The sequence below is a fragment of the Fukomys damarensis genome, unplaced genomic scaffold (assembly GCF_012274545.1).
Source record: "Fukomys damarensis isolate Sample0158 unplaced genomic scaffold, DMR_v1.0_HiC HiC_scaffold_39, whole genome shotgun sequence".
Lineage (NCBI taxonomy): Eukaryota > Metazoa > Chordata > Mammalia > Rodentia > Bathyergidae > Fukomys > Fukomys damarensis.
The window spans coordinates 84,481,574-84,500,215 of record NW_022900951.1 but is presented as its reverse complement, the minus strand read 5'-3'; the positions used below and the strand labels follow the sequence as shown (position 1 = coordinate 84,500,215).

General features: G+C 40.6%; 1 protein-coding gene across 3 annotated transcripts in view; it reads left to right on the top strand.

The window, feature by feature from the left end:
• Col4a6 (collagen type IV alpha 6 chain) overlaps nt 1-18,642 on the top strand; it is a 359,207-nt gene that overhangs the window by 307,117 nt on the left and 33,448 nt on the right. For all 3 annotated transcript variants that reach the window (XM_010603052.2, XM_033760322.1, XM_033760323.1), the window contains 12 exons: nt 255-317; nt 1,094-1,129; nt 1,342-1,383; nt 2,819-2,911; nt 4,536-4,589; nt 10,691-10,741; nt 11,778-11,822; nt 12,295-12,348; nt 13,104-13,173; nt 14,293-14,400; nt 15,272-15,412; nt 16,397-16,501. In XM_010603052.2, the coding sequence (XP_010601354.1) occupies nt 255-317; nt 1,094-1,129; nt 1,342-1,383; nt 2,819-2,911; nt 4,536-4,589; nt 10,691-10,741; nt 11,778-11,822; nt 12,295-12,348; nt 13,104-13,173; nt 14,293-14,400; nt 15,272-15,412; nt 16,397-16,501 (862 nt within the window). The remainder of the gene's footprint in view (nt 1-254; nt 318-1,093; nt 1,130-1,341; nt 1,384-2,818; nt 2,912-4,535; nt 4,590-10,690; nt 10,742-11,777; nt 11,823-12,294; nt 12,349-13,103; nt 13,174-14,292; nt 14,401-15,271; nt 15,413-16,396; nt 16,502-18,642) is intronic.

The following is an 18,642-nucleotide window of genomic DNA, read 5'->3' as shown; positions in this document are numbered from 1 at the left end:
AAATATTATTTAATATTAAATATTAAATATTAATATTAAATATTTAAAATTTTAATTTAAATATTTAGTATTTAAGCCACTGTATGGAGATATCACTGTTTATCAATCCTTGTATCAATGGATATCTGGGGCATTTCCAATTTTGACTGTTAGGAATAAAGTTGCTGTGAACATTCTTATATGGATGTACATATTTGCATTTTTCTCGGGAAACTGTCTTGCTTTTTGACGTTGGTAAAAACTTGCCTGTCTAGGGCCCACAAGGATCACCTGGAACTCCTGGAGATGCAGGACCCATGGGACCACCAGGATTGCAAGTAAGACCAACTTAAATGTAATATGTGAACACAACGTTCACATGACTGTTTTCTTCACCATGCCATGTGTTAAATGTAAGCTTATGTAATTTAGGCTCTCTTACTGAAGGACAACTTTCATTTTGGGGGATTAGAATGAAACATGCTCTTCCTATGAGTTAGTGGATTTCTTTATCAGTCTTTCTGTCCATCCAATTTGTATCTCCAAATCCTTCAGGTCTAACTCAATGTGTAGCAAAGAATGATAGATGCCTCACACTCCGATTGCCATCTTTACCCACAACAGATACTGCTAATCAGTAATAGTACCACTATTACCTACCCTGAACAATGAGAACTCCTCTAAGAAGTGCACTTTGGATAGCTGTACATGCATACTTACTTTTCTAATATCAAATCCATATATGACTAGTGTAGGAAGAGCATAGCCAGTCATCTATGCAGTCCTAAGATAGCCCTGTCCCCAGATTGTTCTCTGAAATACATGGATTCCTACCACTTTTTATTTTGACTTAGCTTCACCGAGTCACTTTAAAATTTCTCACCTGCTGGAAGGAATAAAAATAAGTCTTTACGATATTAACAAGAATCTGGTTACCAGGTCAAATTGAAGATTTCAAAGAAGATAGAATATCCTGGGAAGAGCTAGAGCCTGCTATACCAAAGCAAATCTACACCAAGCAGAGTTGGGACCTTATCCTTAGTGATTCCCAGAATGCTCTTGTTCTTTTTAATTTAAAGTAACACATGCTATTTTCTTTCTGTATTTAATTTAGGGTCCTTCAGGCCCCCCTGGTTTCCCTGGTCCTGATGTAAGTATACTTAGTCTTGAGGTATTTTGTCTCCTGCCACTTAAATAAGCTGGTTTCTCCAGAGATACTGGTTTGTTCAAATTTACTCTCTGGTAAAGAAAAAAAATTGCATTCCAAAAAAATAAATAAAAATATTGCATTCCAATTTTAGTTCTTGGAGCTGGTTGCTAATAATTGATTTTGTTTTTCTCCCCTACACTTCTATGCCCCAGGGAAATATAGGATTAGGTTTCCAAGGAAAAAAAGGAGTCAAGGTAAGTAGATTATACAAAATATAGTCTGCATTCCATGTGCTCTAAGAAATATCTTTCGTTACACTCCTGCTCATGTAAGGGAATTTTGTTCTTTACTTTAGGAAATGAGCATTTTCTGTCCCACATCCACCACTCAGACTAGGGATCCCTTGAAGGTGGCATGTGCACGTGCCATACATAGATTTTTGTTGTTCATTTCCTTTCAAATATTGTCATCTCCCTGCTTTTTACCTGTCTAACACACATACTCTCTTACACTATATTCCTTCTCTTCCTCACACTTGGATATTTCCTTACTGTTTTCTATATTTTATCACCTTCTTTTTGTTCTCTGTTCTGCAACCTCCCTCTGTGTTTTTTCCTCCTCCTCCTCCTTCTCCTCCTCTTCATCCTCTTTTAAGCCTATAATAGTCACTTTTCTTCCTCCTCCTTCTCCTCCTCCTTCTCCTCCTCTTCATCCTCTTTTAAGCCTATAATAGTCACTTTTCTGGTGCTGAAACCAAATACCTGGCATTCACAATTTATAGGAGAAAAGATTTATTTTGGTTCATGGTCTCAGAGATTTCAGTCCATGGTTGGCTGACTCCAAGGCAGAAATGTAGTGAAGAAAAGCTGATCACTTCTTAGCATCCAGGAAACAAAAAAAGATTTAAAACAGGCCAAGCAGGGAAAGGGCCAGAGACAAGAATATATCCTTCTAGGTTATATCCCCCAGTGATCTACTTTCTCCAGCCAGGCCCACCTCCTAAGAGCACAGACAGCTATGAACTCATTGATAGCAACCCCATGATCTAATCACCTTCCAAAACCCCTCCTCTGAACATACAAGTCTTTTGGAGGACATCACATTATCTCTATCTTGTCTATTTACCTTCCTTAGCCTCTCTTTCACCATCTTTTATCTTCCTCCTTCTTCATTTCCCTCTATGCAAACTATATGAATTGGGTGCTTTCCTCCCCTTGACTGGTTCTTGTGAATTTTCCTGCCTTGTGAAGGAGCAACCCTAGCCTCTAATACTCCAAAACACCACTCCCTCCCTTTGCTTGTGTTCTTGGCAAATGTACAACCGATTGAGTCTTATCATTGCTACCAAGAAGTAACAATTCACATTGCTCAAACCACGTTTTGGCTCTTTTAAAAACCTGTTGTGCATGACCATGACAACCATGAACTTGTGGTTTCTCTTCATCATTTTGTTTCTTCCCTTTGCATTGCTGAAACGAAATGCATTGTCCCAGCTTATAATTATTTTCAATCCCTTATCAATGATAGTTTTTGTTTCCTCAGTGGTGTAAGAAGCAGGGGCCAAAGTAATGGGTAGTTTCTTTGTGATTTACATTGAGAAGATAAACAGTCCCTCTGCAAAAAAAAAAAAAAGAAAAAAAATGATCTGCATGGTTTATCTTTTACTTCATGTGGCCTTTGATTTCACAGGGGGATGTTGGCCTCCCCGGGCCCACAGGACCACCACCATCTACTGGGGAACTAGAATTCATGGGTGTTCCCAAAGGGAAGAAGGGATCCAAGGTAAGAACATTTAGAATAGGAAAAAAAAAGGGCCGGGGATTTAGCTAAGTGTTTCTGCCACCTGCCTTGCAAGCACAAGGTCCCTAGTTTGATCCCCAGTGCCAAAAAAAGGATAGGAAAAATTAATTAGCTCTTTTCTATCAATATCAGAATTCAACTCTAACAACCAGTCTCTACTAAAAGAACTGAAAGTTTTAAATAACAAATTTGTATTTGGAAGTAAGGGTTAAAAGCCTTCTTTGTTTTGTCCCTTGTAAAAAGCTTTCTAAAAGTTTAAGTGTGTTTTTTAGTGCATAGGTGTGAGTATGCCTGTGTTCCTAAGTATTCACGTAAGTGCTATTTTCTGTTTTATCTTGAATATTCATTTTTTGATATGCTGAATAACTTAGAACAAGCATTAGATAGTTGAGTTTTTCTCTTCTAACTCCCAAACTACTTAAACCTCTGTCCCCACTGCATTGTGACTAAAATCTGTCTTAGTCACTTTCTTGTTGCTGGGACACAATAACCAGTAACTATAACTTACAGGAGAAGAAGTTTATTTTGGCTCACAGTTGTAGTCCATGGTTGGCTGGTTCAAGGGCAGAACAGCACAATAGAAGGACATAGAAGAGACAAAGCTGCTCAGTTCATGGCACTCAGGAAGCAAAAATAGTGATGGGAAGGAAATAAACCATTCCAGGTCACACCCTCAGTAACCCACTTCTTCCCCCCAGAACACATAGCATAAAAATGGCTCCTTTTGAATTATCTTTTTTAAGAAGTTATTTGCTTTGAAATTTGACCCTACAGTTAAGATATATGACTAAGTGGCAGCAAATGATGTAAACTGCTCAGGCTCAGGCTACAGACTAGTTTAACTGAGCTATCCTATAACCTGTATTTTTGTGTGAATGGATGTTTAGCATATACATGGTTGGGTTTGAATGGCTGTATTCTGTTCAGTAACCTGCATTTCCTTCCTTTATGGGCTTCCTTAGAGTTTTGTGATTCTGCTGCCATGGTTAAGGGGTCCAGGTGGGGAAATGTGTTTGGTCTTCTCACTTCTTTGCTATTATCTTTGCGAAAGTAACGTCCCTCTAGGTTTACAGGAAATAATCATTGATTTGGAAAGTCTCAGAATGTATGAGAGTGCCTGCATCCTTGATCATTCCCAAACCTAAGGGAGCCTTTCCATGGCACAGATAGGTAAAGTAGCATATTAGGGAAAGAAATATTAAAATGTCAATTGTCCCTATCCAAATTATAATTGTTATCCTTTCCCTGAAACCACTGACTCCTCTGAAGCCTGTATTTTGCTACAGGAAACCAAATTGAACATCCTCTTCCAAAAGAAAAACAGATAATCATCTTTTGTATCTCCCCATTAGCCTACACATTTGATATTCTGTTTTAAACAGTCATTGGTGTTGGTCCTTCCCACCTGAAAAAGGGCTCCCTCACCTAAAACTTCCTGGTACTGTGGACAGTTGGAGAGCATGGGGAATCTACAGCACTATCTGGTACTCCAATCCAGATATCTATCGGTTCCCCATTCCTCAGCCCAAATACTGTTAATGAAGCCATCCTTCTTTGTGTTCATCATTTCCCACAGCTACTCAATAGCCTTTGATTAATTTTCCAGGGTCAACCAGGGCCCACGGGACTCCCAGGCATGATTGGCCCTCCGGGCTTCCAGGTAAGTCTTCCTACTTGGTTGACATGTATTCAGGTTTCTGGCTAGACAAAAGCTGTAGCACTAGGATGATAACAGGAAGACCTCTTCCCATAGTTATTGAAGAGAATGCTATGGTCATCACTATTAGAAGCCAGTTAAGGAATTGTTCGTATTTCTTGAACTCACGGGGATATTAACATGTTTTTCCACAGGGCTATGTGCCTTAGAGGTTATTGGCTCAAGCTCTAGTGTTTGAACAGATCTAGTATTGACTCCTAGTTTCATCATATTGTAGCTTTTTTAAGTTTGTTAGGTTTTGGAGTCTCAGTTTCCTAACCTACTAAAAAGGGACAGTGATAGGGTAGTTTTGAGGACTAAATGAGATACTTTGCATGAAAAGGACTTCATTGATGTCTAGCACTCATCAAATGTTCAGTAAATGGTAGCTATTTTTAGTAATCATATCTTCACTTTTGCTTCTACCTTTTTATTTTTTTATTTTTTATTTTTTGGTACCAGGGATTGATCTCAGGTCCTTGTGCTTGCAAGGCAGGCCACCGAACAGCTGAGCTAAATCCCTGGCCTACCTTTTTAGCTTAGATTCTTTCACTCACCAAATATCTTTTGAGGGTTCTTATGTGCTACATATTTTTCTGGACTCAGAAAGTACAACAATAACTAAATAAAAGTCCCTGTCCTTGAGATTACATTTTAATGGGGAAGGGAAGGATGATATGGAAAATTAAAAAAGTAAAAAAAATGAGTCTCTGTAAGAATGGCCTGGGAGTGTGGCTCCATGGTAAAGTGCTTGCCTGGTATGCATGAGGGCTGGGTTCCAGCCCTAGTACCACAAAGCAAACAAACAAACATGTTCATGTAACGGTGGTATGTAAAATGAAGCAAATAGGTAAAGTGAAGGAGTGTGGATGGAGAGCAGGATGGGCCACTTGGGATAGAGTGATCAAAAGGACCTCTCTGAGCATGTGATACACGAACTGACATCTGCATATTGTGAGAGAGTAAGTCATATAAAGATCAGAGGGCCTGGGATTTACCTGAGTGGTAACACCACCTGCCTACCTCGAAAGCACAAGGACTGGAGTGCAATTCCCTGTACAAAAAAAAAAAATTGGAGAGTTTGGGGGCAAGATCTTTAGGTTGGAAAAAACTCAGTACTTTTGAGGACCAGCAAAAAGGAGAATGGGCAGCACAGAATGAATAACTCCAAGAAACAGGAAGAGAGGCAGGAGTCAGGTCGTGGCCAGCTTTGTAGGTCAGATGTGGCTTTTAAGGAGACTGGGAAGCCATTCAAATTTTCTGGCTTGTATTCTTAAGATCACCCCCGTTTGAGTGGGGGAGAAGTAGGAGGGAAGGGTGGAGAAGCAAGCACAGGCTATTCCAGTAACCAAAAGATCATTCCAGTGTCTTGGACTGTGGTCATAGCAACGGGGAATGGACAAAAGTGGACAGATTCAAAATGTGAATGCATTTAACCTTTATTATGGAACGTTTCAAACATACCAAAGCAGAGAGAGTGGCATAATGATCTACTATATATCCATCACCTAGCTTCAACAATTAGCATGGCTAATCTGCAACAAATAATAGACATATTATTTCATCATAAATACTTCAGTATTTCTAAAAGACAGTGAATTTTTAAAATATACTGACTTTGTCACCATCAGCAATTATCAGCATTTATTTAGTATCACTTAACAAGGCAAAATTCCATTATATAATTATCATACATATCTATATATCTCACAAGTGCCTAGTTCGAATGAAAAAACAAAGAATATCAATACATAACATTTGATTGATGGATTTTAGAACACAGAATATGTTTTGAAGAAGCCGATAAAATTTTCTTGGACTGGAGATAGGTATGAGGAGGAAAATGGATGAATTAAATATGGCAAGGTCTTGCTCTGCTTGCTAGCACAGTGGGGATACCTGGGTCCACTCCTTCCCTACAGTACTGTACCTTGAAACATTTTGGGTTTCCCTGGGTGGCCAAAAAGCAGAACCTGGAGAGCCAGTGGCACAGGTTGCTTCTATGAACATCCTTATTATGCCATAGAAGCGAAGGGGAATAGAGAAACATCGCTCAGTGCCCTTGATTTTAATCAGCTCTGCAGCTAATGAACAGAAAAGAAGAGAACCTTGGTATTAGGGACAGAATACCCAGACCTTCTATACATGTCCAGCCTTTGGGCTTGTGTGGGCTGCACTGAGTGAAGAGGAATTATCTTGGGCCACATATAAAATAAATAATACAGTTTGTGTATGCAAGTAACAAAATTTCCTTTTTATTTTTTATTACAACATTTTTAAAAAAGAGGGCAAGAGACCTGCAAGCCACAGGTTGGATATGCCTGTCAGGGACCCAGCTGCAGCTCTAGGACTGACAAATTGTTAAACCTCTCTGAATATCTGCAACATGGCAGAGATCATATCTACTCTTGTGAGGCCAAACTCACAACATATGTGAAATTTCTTTACAAAGTATAAAACTGTGCTGTTCAATGAGATGACCAGTAGCCACATATGACTACCAACATTTTCAAATGTGGCTGATCTGAAATGGTGTGTACTGTAATTATAAAATTCACACTAGATTTTAAAAACAATATGAAAAAGGAACAATTTTCACTTGAATGTGAAAATAATAATATTTAAAATACATTTGGTTAAAGAAAATATATCATGAAATTAATCTCTATTTTGCTTTTGTAAGGTGGCTGCTAAAAAATTGAAAATGACATAGTAGGTCATGTCATGTTTTTAATTGGACAGCACTTTGCAAGTGCATTTGGGAGTAAAATTAGCACCTTTCTTTGTAGAGCATTACATGTAGATTCTAGGCAACTTGTATCATCCCTGTGAGGTAAGTGAGTTGAGCTCAGGCTTATCCCTCAGGAAAACACAGCCTGAACAGAGGGAGAGGCTTGTCCAGAGCTGCTCAGCTGGTCATGAGCAGAGCTGAGACTGACATTCAGCTCTGTTGAAGTCTAGCCAGTTCAGAGCTTTTTACCCATACCATGCTGCCCCCTACAGTCCAGTTCATTCTAGGCAGGGCCGCCGTAGCGTTTTAGTTTTTAAATTTTTAAAATAGGATTTTATGATCTCCTCTGCTGCCTTAGGATTCACTAGCTCCTGTTACCTCCTTCCCCTTTTCTTCTGTTTAGTCTCAGAGGACTTCCTCTGCTACTGTTTCAACGCGGTCCCTTTTATCTTACAAAAGAAAGAGAGTGACAGAGGGCAATGCACCACGGTCCTTGCAATACTATTTCAAGCTCAGTGTGAACTGGAAAATAGAAACCCCAGTTGTAAAGGCATCAAATCTGTACAGTATCTCTTTTTACATAGAACGGCATATTTTCATAATGTGGAAACCAATAAATTAGTGTTCTCAGCCCACGTTAGTACAGATACAATGTGTGACCCTGGCCAAATCATGTAACTCTTTTGCTGTGATATCTCTATCTGCTTAATTGGAACATTCTTAGGTACCTTTTTTGCTTTTTATGTAAAAGTTGAGGAGAAATGTGATAGAATATATGAGGTATTCAATGTTTTTCAGAGGAAACACAGTTCTCAAATCCAAAGCCCTCACATCAGCTTTGGATTATCCATGCTCACTGAAAAACAAGGCTGTGCTGAGAGAAATCTCTAAGGAATCCAAAATGCTCCCTTTAACCATTTGTTTCTTTCTAATCTGAGCCCGAATCTTTGCAGGAGACAAAGAGTCCAGTCTGGTGGATTTATGCCTCACATTTTTCCTCTTGTCCATTAGCAGTGGTCAAATAGTCCTGATTTTCTGGCTCAGTCTCAGCTTTACACATTCTATTTCTTTGTCCCCAGGAGCACATTCACATGTGTAAGCAACAGGTTGTCCGTGGAGGTTGTCAGAGAGGGCTGTATACCCCTAAGCCCTCTGCCAAGGTACCAGCAAACAGGAAAGCAAACTGGATGAAATGGGGAGGGAGATGAGAAGAAACTAAATCCTTAAAGTAACTGCTGAGTGGATCTGAATTAACTACTCAGTGGGTGGAATCTCCTTCGATAAAGTTTCCCTAAGAACCAAAAAGTATTAGGAGCCCAAGGCCTGGAGAGCAGGCCTGGAAATAGCTAAGCTAGTGCTGGAAAGAGGCTTTCTGAACCATGGGAAAGTATGAGAGTAGGAGCTGCCAATGCAGGATGCAGGATCATTCACATCAAGGGCCAACTGTGACAGGCTAGTCCCAGGACATCTTGCTAGGATAGATTGTTCAGCAAGGTTCCTGTACAGTACCCCCTCATGCTAGAAGACAGGCTGAACCTGCAGCACATCTACCAAGTCATTTATCTTTTATTAGCCCTAATCCCCACCCAAGTTTCTTTGCTTTATTTTGCCTTCATACATTTTCCACTTATTCACTTTAGTTGACAATGTAGCACAAGCTCTTGGACTCTAAAAAAGCAGGAATGCAAAGTCTCTCTGCTTTCTAAAAGAATACAAGGCTCTCATATTTTTACCTCTGGGAAAGATAGGCAGGATTATGAGAAAGTTCTTGGGTGTTATTTCCTTTATCCTTTGACACAGTTTTATTCGCTAGGTCATTGTTCCATTCAATTCAACAAGTATATGCTGCACTGTCATGTATGTGTGCAGAGAGCAGTAACATGCTTTGGAGAGAGACAAGAGAGTGTCACAGAGAACTTCTGATTACAAAACTTTCATAGCCTATGGAAGTGGTTTAAGAGTTTGGGGTAAAAGCCGGGTGTGGTGGCGCACGCCTGTAATCCCAGCATTCGGGAGGCTGAGGCAGGAGGATCACTGTGAGTTCGAGACCAGCCTGGGCTACACAGTGAGTTCCAGGTCAGTCTCAACTACATAGTGAGACCCTGTCTCAAAAAAACAAAACAAAACAAAAAAGAGATTGGGGGAGCACCCGCTGCCATAGCTCTCAAGGACAGAACAGGGAAGGCTACTTGAAGGATTCAACCTCAAAGGTCAATAGACACATTCCACCAGGGGGCAGCACACATTAGTTTCCTATTTGAAATGTGGAAAACTAAGATTTCAAATAAATTTGTATTCAGTTTATCTCACAATCTTTCCAAATTAGAAATTCTATTTGTTATAATGGCTGAACTATTTGGCACACAGTATCAATGCAGAAAAGGGAAGAGGCAAGTAGGAACCAAAACCTGCTTTGGATTGGACTCCTCACAAATGCATACCTGCCCCACAGAAAAGAAAGGAAAAAAAAAAACCCATAAACCTAGAAAACCAGGGAGTATTCAGCCAGCTTTTAGTACCCATTGGAAATTTATTGAATATGTAAAAGGAAGAAAAAGCTACAAATGGGGTTGGAGCACTGGCCTCACAACAGATGAGCCAGGTCAAATGAAAGAGACACGGAATGTACCATGATATTTAGTGCCTTTTCAGAAGCTTACATTTGAGAAAGCATCACTTCCTCCTTTACTTTTACAATAGGCCTATATATTGTTTGCCAAAATCTGTACTCTGAAAGCAGGAAACTTATATATAGTCCCAGTATAGAGCTGCAGAGTTCCTGACCATGACTTGGTAGAAATACTCTTTCCCATGGGAAAGGATGTAGTTATCATGTCTCCAAAGGAAAAAAAATCCTTTGTCTCTAGTATCAGCCCCCAAGGATTTGCACAATCCTCCACTTGTGGGTGAAAAAAGTCAAGTTTTTAGGTGGTGGAAGGCAGCCAGTTCTCATGGAAAGGGCCGTGGAATAGAAGTCAGAAAACCTGTCTTTCTCATTGATTCTTAACCCTTCTGTATTAGATTCCTGATGTGTAAAATCAATATGGTTAGATATTTTATTATTTCTGTTTTTGTAAGTTCAAGATGCTATAAAATATGTAATACTGTTATAGAGGAAATACATTATTCTAGAAACAAAGAAGAATGTCAAACAAATGGTCCAAATTAATATTCAGGCCCTCTGTGCTTTTCAGGCATTGACAAGAAACTCAGCGTAATATGCCACCCTAACAGGACAGTGGAGCTGGTTTGAAATTACCTCCTCCCTTTCAATGGCGCCAAGAGACCTATGAGAAAATGAATGTTACAACTTGTGGTTTCCTTTTTCCTTTAGGAATTTGGATCTATTGGAGAAAAAGGAATCCTTGGCTTGCCAGGACCTAGGGTATGAGCCTGTAATGTTCCTGCCCAAGTCTGTGAAGTCACTTGGTCTGTTTGCATTCCTGTTTAGCCCTTTATGTTATGTAACTCGAGAGCCACCTAAGCCTCTCTTATTTCTCCTCATCAGCCTTCTGGCAGGTTTTTAAGACCTCTTCCTTTTTCACTTGGCTCCATTCCTTTGACTAAGTGGTTCCCTTGAACAAGAAATGATGTACCCCCTACTCTGGGTGGCTCCTCAGCCTGACCTTGCCCTCATGTGCACCTGTCTTCTAGGCTAAAGAATAATAGGAGGGAAGTCTTACTTTCATCCTATCCATATTTTCATTCTATTCCATGAGAATATGGGCAAGAGGGTGACACAGGAATGGAGGAATCTTTATAAGGTGGAAACAAGCCTGGGAAGTTCTAAAACATAGCTAGTAATGTTCAGCACTAACAGTTTCCAATAATAATCTCACTTTGAGTGGAAGAAATAACAACCTGTCTGATTCGTGGTCAGGCATTAAATTTTGAGTTATAAGCAGTTAGCACATCTTAGTCTTAAAGAAGTAACATTTAAAGAGTTGTGCTTTTAGCTTGTCCATGAGATTTGTTCAAAGCCCTTTTGAGTATCGATTAACCCATTACCATACCATTTCTTTCTCCACTTTTCCCTCTCTGTTGTCTTGAAAGCACGTAACCACCTACAAAGAATATATTTGAGGTGGAAGATAAGAGGCCTTCCCATGATCTATTTAAAAATCTTCTGATGTGGAACTAATGCAGACTAAGTATAAGACCACCAGTTCTTCTACTAAATTTCACCTACTACTGAACATATTTCTATTTATTGAGCTCTTAAAAATGCTTCATATGGCTATTCAGCCTCATGCATTAGTGCTTAGAAAGAAGTCATTAAGCCAGGTCTAAGAACATTCTTTTACCTGATTTTTGGAGCCACTAAATTCTAAACTCAGCTGGATAACTTTGTTTTATAAATTCAGTAGCTTTTTTCCAGTGTAAGTTATTAATCTTTATAAGTGTGACTGTTCTCTTTACAGGGTCCCATGGGTTCAGAAGGCGTGCCAGGCCCTCCAGGGACAAAGGTATTATGGTTAATATCAGTAAAGCCTTAGTGTATAAAATGCTAATCTGAAGTTCCCTTTGCTTTAATCAACATTGCCAAATGGAGACATTGCTTATAATACAAATTGTTCACCTTCTTTTAATAATATAATTTTGTGATATTAGCCACTCTTGTTTTCCCTCAAGAGGATGGATATCTAGTGTGACACATGGTGCCTTTCATGCCAAATGAAGTAATACATCTTTGGCGTGTTATCAAGAGCTAGCAAGGCCAGCCTGTTTATATTCATAGCCTTATGATCTTTGTACCTCTTAATATACAAGTTGACTACCTAGCAGCATATTTCCTTCTGAAAGGCTGTATGGCTCCCAGAGTCAGGGAGAAGCCATGCATACTCTGAATGCCAGCCAAGCTCCCTGCACTATTTTCCCTAATCTTTCCAGAGACAAGCCTCTCCTTTGAATTTAGTGGTAACTATGTTTCTGTCACAGGGCAAGAAGGGGTCTCCAGGTATTCCTGGGTTTAATGGATTCCCGAGAATTAAGGTAATGTTGGGAAATGAAAGCATAGGGTCAGGGGGGTGGAAAAGTGAACAATTATTATAGAAACATACATATGAGATTCAGTGTTTTCAATATTTTGATGTTTTATATATCAGTATTTTCTCAAGAGATGCATGCAATGAATTATGAACACACAAAGTCAGTGATCATTCCTCAGATACTACCAACTTTTAGGTTTTATTATTGTTTTTAAATTCCCTATAGATAATGCATCCCCTATTGCCAGACAGCGGCTACAACCTATTGTAGGTATTCCACTGCATCTGATTCTGGTACCTGAGTCCTCCTTTTGGGAAACAGGGACTCCACTGGCTTCATCTATCTGACATTATTCACTAACAAGGATAAAAACACCAGCAGAGGCCTAGTCATATTAAGAGTAGAAAAAAATGAAATTCTGTTCTTTCCTTCACATTTCTTAGATACCGCCAAGTTGTATATGCCTATGATATATTTCCCAGGCTCAGAAACAGAAATTCTTTAACTGGTCTTGCAAAATAAAATTGGGATCCTTTGTCCTTATTGGGTTTGCAGTTGAGTATCAGGCCGCTGGCCTGCCTTGTGTCTCCTTCATCTCCAATTTATTGGACTTTGAAATTAACCCCTTGATTAGCTTACCTTGGAGTCACGGGTCACAAAAAAAGGAGCTTTTCATTTTTCTGGGTATTGGCTTTGATGGCATGTAGATCTTGTACAATGAGATCACAGAATATTTGTGTTTAATTTAATCATTGCAGGGTGAAAAAGGTGGGACTGGCCTACCAGGACCAGATGTTTTCATGAGTGCAGATGGTGCTATGATCTCAGGTACAACTCTTTACTGATTTGACCAGAGGAAAAAACCAAAGAGTTAAATTCCATAGCCCCTACAATTTTGTAAAATGCTTTGTCAGCCATTGGATTGCTAATAAGGGCCCCTCATGGGTCCTGAGCTTGGTGAATGAAGCAAATTCCAAACTCTTGGGCAGAGAGGCCAAGCCAAGCCTCCTGTTTTTATATTGGGTCTATCAGGACTAGAATTTCTATCTGCCTAGTCCTGAGTTTGGTATAAATGATTCTCCTGGTTATGCTTAGGGAAAGATTAGCATCCTCCCCAGCCTGTCTGGCTTCAGCCCAGTATTATGGGCTACTCAGGGTCTTATATAAATGAGCCCATACATTCTTAAGCTTGCCAGTTGTGTAGGAAGTAGGAAAGTATCTTTGGATAGGGGATCAAGTTGTTGAGAGCCTTTAACAGTATGATACTTAGAAAGTTTGTGTTTTTCTCATATTTTCCTACTTACTATGCATACCCTCCTTTTCCCCTTGTCTTCTCCAAAGATCTAGATGCCAAGTGTCTCTAGCTACTTCTTGCTTGACCAAAGACTTCTACTACACTGCGTCTTCCACCCAAGTCTCCTTAACTTATTCCTCTCCTGTCATATCAGGTCCATGCCCTGTTTGATTAATAAATACTTGACAGGCCAGAGATTTGGCTCAGTGGTTCTACTGCCTGCCTTGCAAGCACAGGGACCCGAGTTCAATCCCCAGTACCACAATAAATAAATAAATAAATAAATAAATAAATGCTTGACAGTGGCTTTCTGTATCCCACTCACTCCCAGGAAACCTATGTATATAATATAAATAGTGGATTTCAACATCTTAATCCAAATGGTGAACATTACAGATTAAGAGTAGTAAAAGATCTTTCCTAGTACTTAATAGATCTTATCATGAAAGGAAAGCCCTGACCAGACCAATTCTGAACACCTGTGGATCCTTAGCTCCTGTAGGCCCATTATTACTATTAGCACTGGGGAGACCTAGAAAGGGCAGGAAAGAGTATTTCAGACCCAGAAGAGCTCTCTGCATTGCTTTTTGGGAATTTTGTGGCATGGTGGCTCTCTACTGTGCTTACTACTTTGTTTTTCATTGTGATTCCAGGTAATCCTGGAGATCCCGGGATGCCAGGCCCCCCGGGATTTAAAGGAGATGAAGGCATCCAGGGCCAACGTGGCCCTTCTGGCATCCCTGGCCTTCCAGCCTTACAAGGTGAAAAAAGTTAATCCATTCTTTTCACATATCAGTCCTCTATCCACTCTTGTTCCTAAAACTTCCTTCTATACCTCTACATAGTTTCTCTCCCTGCCAGCCCAATGCCAATCTATGCAGGGATGGTTCCTGGGTACCTGAGTCCCATTCTTCAGCTTTCCTTTATCTCAAATGATTTACCATAGCTGGATAGACAATCCCAGAGTTTTGTCGATATTTGCACTACCAGAGGTCTATATTGGGTGGCTAGAGCTCTGTCTTTCTTCTGTGAATGTGTCATCATAGCTAATGCTTGCCAAGAGGGTCTAATGAAAAACCAGAGTAAAAATTTATACCAGACCTTCAGTCTAGGATTAAGTCAGGCACTAAATGGTCCCAGGATCCTATGGGTGACACCCTTGAACCAATCATCAGAGGCGTTCTATAGTGACAGAAAGACCATGTCAGAATCTAGAGATAGGGCTATCCCAAACATAAAAACTCAGACATTACTTTAAAAGCACTGATTGCTAAATTTCTTGTAGATGAGCCTCTTTAAGGATATCTGTTTTTAAAGTAGCCCCTTGGAAAAAGTACAGCTGGCCCAGCACCAAGGTGGAAAAAACAGGAAGTTGGGGACTACAGATCGATTTTCCTCTTGAGTTTGCCACTAAGAAACTGTGCCCCTGAACATATTTCCTTTTTCCTTTGGGCCTCAGTATCCTATGATGTTGGGCTAAAATATCTCTAGACCTTTCTAACTTCAGTGTAATAGAAAGGCAAATGCTTTCCCAAATTCTTCCCTTCAGTTCTTTCCCACACATGCCGCTGATAGGAGTGCCCCTGAGGAATAGGGTGATATGAACATCTTTGTGTGGGCTTATCCTTCCAGGTGTGCCAGGTACTATAGGGCCTCAGGGACTTCCAGGTCTGAAGGGGGACCTAGGAAACCCAGGCCACATCACAATTGGAGGAGTTGGCCTTCCTGGCAGAATTGGTTTACCAGGCCTACCAGGTCTACCAGGCCCACAAGGTAAGTTGTTCCTGTTTTTCTTTGGTCTTGAGGCTCAGGTATGATTCATAGTACAGAAACATCATGATTTTTGATGGAACTTATCACAAATGAAACAGCTCAGCCAAGATACATGATAACTACAGAAAGGCAGTAATAAAGCCTCTATCCTCTCTGGGTGAGCCCTGCTTCCACTAGTGTCAGCTACACAGCAAAGTGTTCATCAAAGAACAAGAAAGCTGGGGTCATCAGAATGATCAAACACCACCTAATGCCTTCCAAATTCTGTAGCCATTTCCCTTTCATCTTTCACCAGCCTCAGGCTCTACTTCGAGGCTTTTCGGCTCTCAGAGAAGCAGCATTGGCTTTTTTGGACTTCCTCTAGCCTAGAGGGCTCAAATGAGAGGGGGAATGCTGAACACCTAAGAGAGAATTCATGCCTGTATCCTCAAAACAGATGCCAAAAAGCCTACACAGGGGGGCTGGCAGTTTAGCTCAGTGGTAGAGCTCTTGCCTGGGATGCAAAAACCCTGGGTTCAAATTCCAATGCCAAATAAATGAATAAATCTTACAAGGACCTGTTCTCCTCAGATCTTGTACCTGAGTATGAGATTCTAGATTCTGAGAAAAAGGCTGGAAATATCCCCCAGCATAGTTCTTTGTATCCTAAATCCCTTGACCACTGCAGCTTACTCTTCTGTCCTCCTATCCTCATAAGGGGGCTTTCTGGAGTAAGTATTGGGACTGTTGAATTGGTGAAGCTACCTTGCTCATCTCTGAATGTCCAGTGTCTAGTCCAGTGCCTGGAACACTGTACACATTTTGTAAGTGGTAATACAGTGAAGTAAAACAACAGAGAGTTTTGTTGGCTCTTGCCACAGACTTAGGGGTCCCTGCCTTAGATAGTTTTGTCTCTGCTGTGGGTGTTGAGCCTTGATGACCCAGGCCTTCATGTTTGAGCTGCTGTGCTGAGTCAAGAGCTGCCAGTCTTTCTTTTCCCTGCAGGTCCACCATCTAAGATTGGAACTATATATGGCACAGAGCCAGGATTTCCTGGTCTCCGAGGAGAACAAGGTCTAAAGGGAAACTCAGGCCACAAAGGAGTAAAAGGTAATTTTGTCCCTTTGAGTTTCTTCCCCCCCCCCGCCAACTTCTCTGACAAGGCTTTGTGGAGGATGAGCAAACCAGCAGCTTTGGGAACCCGAATGAAAGCAATCTTTACTCCTGAGAGAGGACTGTATTATAGGATTCGCAGAAGTGCTATAATTAAGACTGAGGCTGGTAGTTGAGGTCACACAGGACAAAGTGGTTGGCAGGCTGCTCTTCCTATTTACTGCACCTAGAGATGCTGTTGCTAGTGGCCTAGGGTGTGAGCCAGCACAAGTCCCTCCCAGTTTGCAAGGCCAAGGCTAGAAGCCACTTATCATCACTTTCAGTTTAAAGCAAAGAGCTCTGAACATGTCAAGACCTGAGGCTCTGAAAAAAAAAAACTTCTAGCAGGTATGGTGGCCCATGCCTGTAATCCCAGCACTCAGGAGGCTGAGGCAGGAGAGTCACTGTGAGTTCGAGACCAGCCTGGGCTACATAGTGAGTTCCAGGTCAGTCCCAACTACATAGTGAGACCCTGTCTCAAAAAACCAAAAAAAAAAAAAAAAAAAACTGCTCCAAGAAACCAAACTCAAGTCCCCACTGATGCTAAATAGCCAATCAGTGAGCATAACCTTCAGATGCACTGTTCCTCTCCATCTTTTTACTCCCTTCGGGTGTTTCTGAATTCCTTCCTCTGAAGGGAAGATGTTCAAATAAGTCAATTATTTATGGCTGCAGCCCAAGCCAGGGTGGTGAGAGAAGTGAATCTACTGACTGAAGAGAAGTTTAGAGATGGCCTCGCAGTGATGGCAAACCTAGAGCTTTCAAAGACAACAGCCTACTGTAGCACATGTGCATAGGGTAGCCACCACTGGCCTGGGGGTTTGAGTTATCTGACATCTCTCTTCCTCTTTCCAGGAATTAATGACTCTCTTCAGGCTCAAACAGAGAAATTTTAACTTATTTCTCTCCTTCCTCTTTGTCCTGTCATAAATTATCACTAAGTACAGGAGCAGTGAGCTTTAGACTCTCAGATATTCACATAGTTCAGAAAATTCAGAAAACTTTGCTATTAAAATCCAAGTATTTGGTCACTTTTCTTGTTGCTACGATAAATATCGAAACTCACAACTTAAAGGAGGACATGTTTATTGTGGCTCACAGTTACAGTCCATGATTGGCATGCTCCAAGGTGGAATAACATGGTGAGAGGGCCTGTGTGGAAAGCTGCTCAGGTCCTGGCAGCCAGGTAACACACAGAGCAAAGGGAGGAACTGGGAATGGAGACCTACCCTCCAAGGTCACACATTCCAGGGACCTGTCTTTTCAGACCAGATGCCACCTCCTATCAGCAAGTGGAGCCATATCAACCAAGACTCAAACACCTTCCAAACGCCCTGCCTATGAGTACATGAGGCTTTAAGGAACATTCTCAATCCAAACCATAATAACAAAGACTGGGTAGGAAAAGCCATTAAATTACAAAGCTAGACTTACGATGTTAATTTTGGCCCTTCCCTGACTGACCACAGAGCTGGTGTCTTTCTCAACACCATTCTCATTCCTGAAATAGAAACAACTATGATGCTACCCTTTCTGTATGCCCATGGGGCCTAAAGGTGTTCTTTGAGTTTAGAATAGAGATAGTGATCCTCAAGCTTCATCATACATGAATACCCCCTAGAAGAAATTACTAAAAATTAAATTCTTGGATTTAGCCTCTTGAGAATCTAACTGATTAGGACTGGACTGGGGACCAGGAAGTGGCTGTATAATCAAACATCACAAGTGATTCATTAGAAGGTCCAGGGATTACACTAGATAAATACAAGTTGAGTACCACTCATGCAAAATATTTGCGACCAGAAATGTTTCAGACTTCATATTCTTCAGATTTTGGAATATTGCACAGATCTTACTGGTTGAGAATTCCTAACCAAAACCTGAAATCCAAAATATTGCAGATTTCAGAGCATTTAAGCTCAAGATATGCTAATCTGAAGAATAGTCTGTTCTCTCAGAGTTTTAAGGATTATCAGTTTACTAAAAGTAAGAAGTCCTTCAGGAACTTAGGGAAACTCTTCTCTTCATGCCTTTTGATTCCCTCCAAGTTACAAACAGCTACTATCAGGTTTTTCCTTCTTTAAAGAGGGCCCACTTTG